The 9912-nt window shown below is 39.4% G+C and overlaps 1 protein-coding gene across 1 annotated transcript; it reads left to right on the top strand.

The window, feature by feature from the left end:
• Positions 1–3845: 3845 nt before the first annotated feature.
• OR52B4K (olfactory receptor family 52 subfamily B member 4K) lies at positions 3846–4790 on the top strand. The gene has a single exon (NM_001389775.1). It carries the CDS (start codon positions 3846–3848, stop codon positions 4788–4790), a length of 945 nt encoding a protein of 314 aa, NP_001376704.1.
• The last annotated feature ends 5122 nt before the right edge of the window (positions 4791–9912 follow it).

Below are 9912 nucleotides of genomic sequence, written 5' to 3'. Positions count from 1 at the left end.
CACTCTATACTGAAATATAGCAATTTTTTGTTCCATTTCTTTGGTTACTTTGCACCATTGACCTAGCAAAGAATCAAATCAGAGATCAGATCAGATCAGTCGCTCAGTCGTGTCTGACTCTTTGCGACCCCATGAATCACAGCACACCAGGCCTCCCTGTCCATCACCAACTCCCGGAGTTCACTGAGACTCACGTCCATCGAGTCAGTGATGCCATCCAGCCATCTCATCCTCTGTCGTCCCCTTCTCCTCCTGCCCCCAATCCCTCCCAGCATCAGAATATAGACTTTAAAATTATAAATGAAACACGAAACAGTAAGGAGGGACAGTCCCATCCCTTCAAAATGGTGCAGGAAAAACATCCACTTAGAAAGCCAAAGATTTTATATCTCTGTGTCTCCATCAACATAGTGATTGTCACATTGCAGTCTCAGTAACCACATTCAGCCTTGTCAAAGTGTGAATCCCAAACCCAGAGCATTAACATCAACCTGGAATATGTGAAAAAGGCAACTTTGGACTCCACACCACAAAATGAGAAATTCTGCGAGTGGAGCCCAGAGATTTGTGACATACAAAGCCCTTTGGATGGTGTGATGTCCACCAAAGACTTACTCATGGCAGAGGTTTCTGAAACTTGACTGGACATTGACAGTCCTTGGGATGTCACTTGACTGGACTCTCCTTCTTCGGGAAGGAAAGTAAGTATGTGACAATTTGATGTGATATGTAAATCTGATAAAAAAATAATAATCATCACTCTGAAGAAGAATTTGTGGACAATTGGTGAATTTTGACTATGTTCTATATTTTGGATTATAGTGTTGTATCAATGTGAAATATTGTGACTTGGTCATTGCACTGCTGTATATGTAAGAGATTATCCTTAAGAAGTTACAGCTAAATATAGGGTCATGACACTGCATATTTTGCTAAATGGCACAACAAAAAAATCAGACTAAGAATGAGAGAGAGACAGGGCCAGGAGCAGAGGGGGCGGGGGTTTGGGGAGGAGGCAAGGAGGTAGGGAAATGTGGCCAAATACTAATAGTGGCTGAATCTAAATGAAAGTTTTACTGGAATTTATAATTTATTAATGTAGCTTTTATATGTTTTAATAATTTTGACCATAAATAAGGCTGATCACTGAAGGACTGATGCTCAAACTGTGGTGCTGGAGAAGACTCTAGAGAGTCCCTTGGACAGCAAGGAGGTCAAAGCAGTCAATCCTGAAGGAAATCAACTGTGAATATTCACTGGAAGGCCTGGTGCTGAAGCTGAAGCTCCAATACTTTGGCCACCTGATGCGAAGATCCAACACATTGGAAAAGACCCTGATGCTGGGAAAGATTGAGGGCAGGAGAAGGGGGCAGTAGAGGACAAGATGGTTGGATGGCACATCAACTCAATGGACATGAGTTTGAGCAAATTCTGGGAGATAGTGAAGGACAGGAAAGCCTGGCGTGCTGTAGTCCATGGGATCGCAGAATCACACAAGATTGAGCAACTGACAACAAAAATAATTAATTAATGTAGCTTTTATGTGTTTTAATAATATCTAAAAACCACTTAATAAAATATGTATATTTTATCAAATATTTCTGTAAGTTAAGTAGGCGTGGAGTCTTCTTGTATAAGCTCAATCCACCATGTTAAATTGAAATCTATGAATTTATAATCCTATACATGCACATACACAGTAGTCTCTTCTTTACAAATATAAACATAATTACTTACTTGGGATAATTTAATAAAGATAAAACAGAATATGTTGAAGGTTGAGATATATTACCAGAAAAAAAGATACAGGAAAATGTGGTAACTGAGTCTTCATTATAGATTTGAAGGCAGCCAAAAAAGAGGAAGGTGAAGATTATTTCTTCATTATAGCCTAACACTTAAGTACATAAAAGATGTGAAAATTTTAATAAGGCCATTAAATTATCTCACATTAGCAATTAAAATTCATTATTTCAGTTTCTAGAATAGAAAATGATATGAAAGTAAGGTACAGATTTCATATTAATTTTGTCAAAATTACAAAGAAAAACTCTTAGGAATAAGTGATCTTAAAATAACCTGAATATTTGATAGTCTTTTTGTGCTGATTAAGATAGGATTAATATTTACTAATTCTCATTAAAATAGAAATAGGAATAGTTAAAGTAATTGTTACCAAAAGGAGTATATGGTGTGTGGGGTCTGACTGCTTGCTGCTCAAAAGCCAGTAAACAGGCCAGGTTGATGGAAAGGAAAGTTGCTTTATTTCAGATGTCTGCAACTGGGGGAGAGGGGTGGCAGATATCTGTCCAAAGGCCAGCTCCCCCCACTGACAAGCAGGGGGTGAGAGAATTCATAGACAGGCAGGCGCAGGGGATGGGGATATGGGGGTGTGGCGCTACATGCAAAAACAGCATAGTCACAATGGTCTGACCAGCATCTTCTTGAATGTCTTAGGTACAGTTAATCTTCAGTTCCAGGGTCCATTTGTTCCAATTTCTTTGTGGTCAATTCTCAGAATTGTGGAAGCTCACGTCCTGGGTACAATCTGCTCATCATGTAGGTAATTTCTCCACCTCAGGTTTTAGTATCTCTAAGAGAGCTCACAGGATATGGCTCAGATTATCTACAGCCCTTGAGAAAGAACTGAAGGTCCTTGACTATGCTTGATGACTACATTGTTACTAGTCTCCTTAGACAGTTTTCCTTTGTTTTAGCATTTCTCTGATTAAATGTATTCTTTGGTTAAGATTTCCCTCAGGAAAAGGCAGGCAGAGGACATGGGAAGGGGCAAGGACCATATGATCCTGCTCCATTTCATAATGACATAAATATCTCATTTATTGAAAATAATGTATGTACACAACCATTTCAAGGGTGAAAAGTTGTGGAGGATGGATTGGTTTTGACAGATACAGAGAACCATAATACCTTTACTCATGTGGATACAATGGAAAGGGTGTTGTTAGAAATACAGCTTTAAAACTGGGTTCCTTGGGGCAACAGCCTTCCCTGGAGTCTTCAGGCAAATGCATAAAAATCTCTGCTCCCTGATGCCCAGCTCTCAGAGTCCTCCTTGATTCATCACATTGTATTCTATGAAGTCTGCGTTTGAAGCACGTAAGTAGGTTATTTACTGATATTGTATAAACTTTAGGAAAGGGAAGAAAATTACAGTATCAAGACTAAACTGTTTAGGGGAACCAAAGCAGACATTTGAAAATATTAAGACCTTTGTCTGGTGTTAAGTAAGCAGAGTGATATCTAATGTTCTCCAATTTTAAAACTCATAATAATTAACTCCTCCCAGGATAGCATCAAAACTCCTTAACTTGTAATCACAGCCAAAATACTTTTGCTTCTATCTTTTCACCATTGCATGTAGATGTGATTGATCACACAACCATACAGGGTTGCAAACTGTTTAAAATATTTAATGCTTTTAAAATATTTAAATGCATTAAATATTTCTATGACAGAAGCTTATCCTTAAACTCCCAAAAGACTTCATGTCATTCCCCACCTAATTGATCTCCATCCAATGACATCCCATAGCCAAATAGACTGAATTATTAATTCCATCTGGTTCCCATAGTATTTTTTCTTGGTACTACTATTATCTTTCTTTACCATATAGTTTTCTTTAACTATATAAACATTCATTTTCTCTGTGAGATTATTACCTCATTTTACAGATAATATCTTGTTCATCTTCCCATCCTATATTGTTCCTGGCTCACTCGCTGTGGAAAAGAATCAGATAGATGCCATGAGCTCTGAGTACAGTCTGAAATTTTGATTGTGTCTGTTAACAGGGGGTGAGGTCCTAGTCATCTGCTCCAGGTATGACTGTCTTTAACCATACTGGTGTTAGCCACACAGTCTTCTACTTTGTGGGCATCCCTGGCCTTGAGGACCAGCATGTGTGGATCTCCATCCCCTTCTTCATTTCCTATGTCATCGCCCTGCTTGGGAACAGCCTGCTCATCTTCATTATCCTCACCAAGCGCAGCCTCCACGAACCTATGTACCTCTTCCTCTGCATGCTGTCTGGAGCAGACCTTGTCCTCTCCACATGCACAATCCCTCAGGCTTTGGCCATCTTCTGGTTCAATGCGAGGGAGATCTCCCTGGATCGATGCATCACTCAACTCTTCTTCATCCATTCCACCTTCATCTCAGAGTCAGGCATCTTGCTGGTGATGGCATTTGACCGCTACATTGCCATATGCTACCCACTGAGATACACCACTATTCTTACACATACACTGATAGGGAAAATCGGTGTGACCATCTTTTTGAGAAGTTACGGTACAATGTTCCCAATAATATTTCTACTGAAAAGGCTAACTTTTTGTAAAAGTAACATTTTTCCAACCACTGTTTGTGAGCACATCGCCGTGGCCAAATTTTCCTGTGATGACATACGAGTAAACTTCTGGTATGGATTTTTTGTCCTGTTGTCAACAGTGACCTTAGATGTTGTGCTAATATTTGTATCATATATGCTTATTCTCTGTGCTGTCTTCCGCATCCCTTCTCCAGATGCTCGCCACAAAACTCTCAATACATGTGGCTCCCATGTCTGTGTCATCATACTCTTTTATGGACCTGGGATCTTCTCAGCTTTCACTCCTCGATTTGCACGTCATATCTTACCCCATGTCCATGTCTTACTGGCCAATGTTTGCATTCTGGCTCCTACTATGCTGAATCCCATCATTTATGGGATCAAAACTAAACAGATCCAGGACCAGGTATCTCAGGTTTTGTGTCAAAAAAAGATATGACTTTGGAAATGGAAGCAAAATTACTCTTTTCTCAACATTTCTCACTCAGAGTCTGAAAAATAAACCAGCTCGCCTTCTTAATTCATTCTTACTCTAGATAGGTATTTGGAAAAAGACAAATTATGGATAATCACTAGATTATACTTTCCTGTCCTGGTTTGTTGCATGCCTTGACATAATGATGCAGTTCTTATTCCTCTTATCTATTTTGGGGCATGGCTGTGTATATTCTTCCCTTTGTCTGCTCTATCACAAAGTTTTCATTTTCACAGGCTCACCTCTACCCACATTCATTCTGTTACTTGTTCTATCAGAAGAAAGGGAGGGAGGAAGCCAGGTTTGGAGGAGGGAGGGAGAAAGGACAGAGAAGGAAGGGAGGAAGGAAAGGAATGTTTCAGAGGGAGGGATGGAGGGAAACTAGCACGCAAAAACCTCTGGCATCCATATATTTGCCCATTGCTTTTCCTCTGTATCCCTTCTTTTCCTCCTCTTGCTCCTCCTCCTCTTTCTTGTCTCCTTTTCCTCCTCCTCTGTTCCTTCTCCTTCTTCTTTCACTGTTTCCATCACAGAAAAACATCTGAAAGAGCTCTCTATATATTCAGGTTTCGATACTTTTCTATTTTTTTAATCTCATACCAATCATTTTCCCTTCATGTTGCACGCATGTTACAGTGACCTCTACCCTGTCGAATTCAGTGGTCAATATTCATTCTACATGACACATGAGAAATATTTCACACAGCCAAACAGCTCTCATTCTCGAAAATTCTCCCTCATCCCACATCAGACAATATATTAGAAATAAAAGCTGTATAAAGTTACTTATTTCTTATCAAATGGAGATAATAACTGTTAATATCTTACAAAAGATTGGTATATATTTTCTATGGTGTATTTGTGTGCAGGTAAATAATTTTTTTTTTTAATTTGGACTATATTCCACTTACTATTCCAGAATGTACCTTTCTCACTTAGCAAAGTAATGTAGACATATGCCCATGCTAAAACTGTACATCTCTAGTCATTAGCAATTGCAGCCACCAAGGATGGTGAGCCGATGAGCCCTGAGAAAACTCAGGATATGAAAACACAGGATAGTGTCTGCAGATAACTGAGCTGCATATCAAAGGAATGATTTCAGTGAGCCCAGACTCTTGCATCTTCCCATACATAGACAAGCACTAAATTCCTTAACTTGGTATATTTGGGTTTTTTAAATTAACAATAATCTTTTGTCATTCAGACCACCTGCCCTTGGTTGCAAAACTTCTATATAACCTGGCTTCCTCCTACCTTGTCTCCTCAGAGCAGTTCTCTCAGGGTTATTTGACACACTGCCTCCTCAGGCTTGAAGTCCTAAAAATTCCTGCCAAATAAATATAACTCTCAAAAAAATTATTTAAAAACCAACTGTAAAAAAAAAACCCAACCAACTCTACACATCTGTAGGCATTTTTATCATCTTTCCATTGTTTTTATACAAAGATGTACTATAATTTAACCGGTAGTCTTGTCAAAAAGCATTTTAAAAAGCCATACTCTTTTCAAAAAGCATTTCTCATATGTAATTTTTTATTTACTCTTCATTTCCAATCAAGAGTAGGCTCAGCATTCTCTAAATATTACTTCCTAAGTATCCATTATATCATCTGAGATAGATAAATGATCATAGATAATGAAATGCATAAAGAAGTTACACATATTGCATTTGCCACTGTGGTTCCCCTTTTTTCCTTTGATTTTTACACTTATTTTTACATGTCTAACTCAATGAAACTATGAGCCATGCCGTGTATGGCCTCCCAAGTTGGACAAGTCATGGTGGAGAGTTCTGATGAAACAGTGGAGAACGGAATGGCAAACAACTTCAGTATTATTGCCTTGAGAACCTCATGTGCTAAGTCACTTCAGTCGTGTCCGACTCTGTGTGACCCCATAGACGGAAGCCCACCAGGCTCCCCCGTCCCTGGGATTCTCCAGGCAAGAACACTGGAGTGGGTTGCCATTTCCTTCTCCAGTGCGTGAAAGTGAAAAGTGAAAGGGAAGTCGCTCAGTCGCGTCCGACTCTTGGCGACCCCATGGACCGCAGCCTACCAGGCTCCTCAGTCCATGGGATTTTCCAGGCAAGAGTACTGGAGCGGGGTGCCGTTGCCTTCTCTGTAAGAACCTCATGAACAGTATGAAAAAGCAAAAAGATATGATGGACAGGGAAGCCTGGTGTGCTGCAGTTCATGGGCTCACAAAGAGTCAGACATGACTGAATGACTAAACTGAACTTACATATCCAAAACTATATTTCATATAGACTACAAACATAATTTATGTGAAATATATTTGTATTTTACATACATATATTTATAATTATTTATAATATAGTTTTAACATAATTTCGGCTGCTTATAAAATAAACCAGTTCATGGAAGAACCATAATTCACCTAGCCATTTGACTATTATTAACATGCAGGATATTTCAAATTTTTCAGTTGTCTGAGAAAGTAATGCTTGTTAAAACATTTCCTCATTTTTCCTATCCATTATTTTTAGTTTACACATGCTTCCTTAAGTGGTTGAAATATGACTCTTTTCCTTTGATTTTTCTTTTCCCGCTGTTTTCCTAGTGTGCCTCGGAAATGTTTAAAAAACAAACAAAATTAACATTATTTTAATATTTGGTTTCTACTTAATTTAGCATTTGAATAATTATGGTCAGTGTTTTTAAAATGTCTGCTGATTTTAAAAGACAAAATAACAAAGAGCACTTTCAGTTCAGTTCAGTTCAGTTGCTCAGTTGTGTCTGACTCTTTGCAACCCCATGAACAGCAGCATGCCAGGCCTCCCTCTCCATCACCTACTCCTGGAGTCTATTCAAACCCATGTCCATCGAGATGCCATCCAACCATCTCATCCTCTGTCATCCCCTTCTCCTCCTGCCCCCAATCCCTCCCAGCATCAGGGTCTTTTCAGATGAGTCAGCTCTTTGCATTAGGTGGCCAAAGTATTGGAGTTTCAGCTTCAACATCAGTCCTTCCAATGAACACCCAGGACTGATCACCTTTAGGATGTACTGGTTGGATCTCCTTGCAGTCCAAGGGACTCTCAAGAGTATTCTCCAACACCGCAGTTCAAAAGCATCAATTTTTAGGCACTCACCATTCTTACAGTCCAACTCTCACATCCATACATGACTACTGGAAAAACCATAGCCTTGACTAGATGGACCTTTGTTGGCAAAGTAATGTCTCTGCTTTTCAATATGCTGTCTAGGTTGGTCATAACTTTCCTTCCAAGAAGTAAGCATCTTTTAATTTCATGGCTGCAATCACCAACCGCAGTGATTTTGGAGCCCAAAAAGATAAAGTCTGACACTGTTTCCACTGTTTCCCCATCTATTTCCCATGAAGTGATGGAACCAGATGCCATGATCTTCGTTTTCTCAATGTTGAGCTTTAAGCCACCTTTTTCACTCTCCACTTTCACTTCCATCAAGAGGCTTTTTAGTTCCTCTTCACGTTTTGCCATAAGGGTGGTGTCATCTGCAGATCTGAGGTTATTGATATTTCTCCTAGCAATCTTGATTCCAGCTTGTGCTTCTTCCAGCTCAGCATTTCTCATGATGCACTCTGCATAGAAATTAAATAAGCAGGGTGACAATATACAGCCTTGATGTACTCCTTTTCTTATTTCAAACCAGTCTGTTGATCCATGTCCAGTTCTAACTGTTGCTTCCTGACCTGCATACAGGTTTTTTAAGAGGCGGGTCAGTTGGTCTGGTATTCCCATGTTTTTCAAAATTTCCCACAGGTTATTGTGATCCACACAATCAACGGCTTTGGCATAGTCAATAAAGCAGAAATAGATGTTTTTCTGGAACTCTCTTGCTTTTTCCATGATCCAGCAGATGTTGGCAATTTGATCTCTGGTTCCTCTGCCTTGTCTAATACAAGCTTGAACATCTAGAAGTTCACAGTTCACATATTGCTGAAGCCTGGCTTGAAGAATTTTGAGCATTACTTTACTAGCGTGTGAGAAGAGTGCAATTGTGCGGTAGTTTGAGCATTCTTTGGCATGGCCTTTCTTTGGGATTGGAATGAAAACGGACATTTTCCAGTCCTGTGGCCACTGCTGAGTTTTCCAAATTTGCTGGCATATTGAATGCAGCACTTTCACAGCATCATCTTCCAGGATTTGAAATCGCTCCACTGGAATTCCATCACCTCCACTAGCTCTGTTTGTACTGATGCTTCCTAAGGCCCACTTGACTTCACATTTCAGGATGTCTGGCTCTAGGTGAGTGATCACACCATTGTGATTATCTTGGTCGTGAAGATCTTTTTTGTACAGTTCTTCTGTGTATTCTTGCCACCTCTTCTTAATGTCTTCTGCTTTTGTTAGGTCCCTATCATTTTTTCCTTTATTGAGCCCATCTTTGCATGAAATGTTCCCTTGGTATCTCTAATTTTCTTGAAGAGATCTCTAGTCTTTCCCATTCTATTTTTTCCCTCTATTTCTTTGTACTGATCACTGAGGAAGGCTTTCTTATCTCTCCTTGCTACTCTTTGGAACTCTGCATTTAAATGGGTATATCTTTCCTTTTCTCCTTTGCTTTTCACTTCCCTTCTTTTCACAGCTATTTGTAAGGCCTCCTCAGACAGCCATTTTGCTTGTTTGCATCTCTTTTTCTTGGGGATGGTCTTGATACCTGTCTCCTGTACAATGTCATGAACCTCCATCCATAGTTCATCAGGCACTCTGTCTGTGATCACCAATTATACCCACTAAACAAAATAGTTAATAACTACAGAATATTTCATCATTTAAGCATATTTTCACATATGATTTTTGTGAATACTCTATGCCTTACTTTTTTATTCAATGTCATATAGCAAGTGTGTTACTTTGACATCAAGGACATTATATAAATGTTAGTTCAGTTCATTTTCTCAGTCATATCTGGCTCTGTAACCCCATGGACTGCAGCACACCAGGCCTCCCTGTCCATCACTAACTCCAGAGCTTGTTCAAACTCATGTCCATTGATTCAGTGATGCCATCCAACCATCTCATCCTCCTTTGTCCCTGTCTCATCCTGCCTTCTATCTTTCCCAGCATTAGGATCTTTTC

The sequence above is a fragment of the Bos taurus genome, chromosome 15 (genome assembly GCF_002263795.3).
Source record: "Bos taurus isolate L1 Dominette 01449 registration number 42190680 breed Hereford chromosome 15, ARS-UCD2.0, whole genome shotgun sequence".
Classification (NCBI taxonomy): Eukaryota; Metazoa; Chordata; class Mammalia; order Artiodactyla; family Bovidae; genus Bos; species Bos taurus.
Note: the sequence above shows the minus strand (reverse complement) of the source record. Positions and strands in the feature narration are given on the sequence as shown.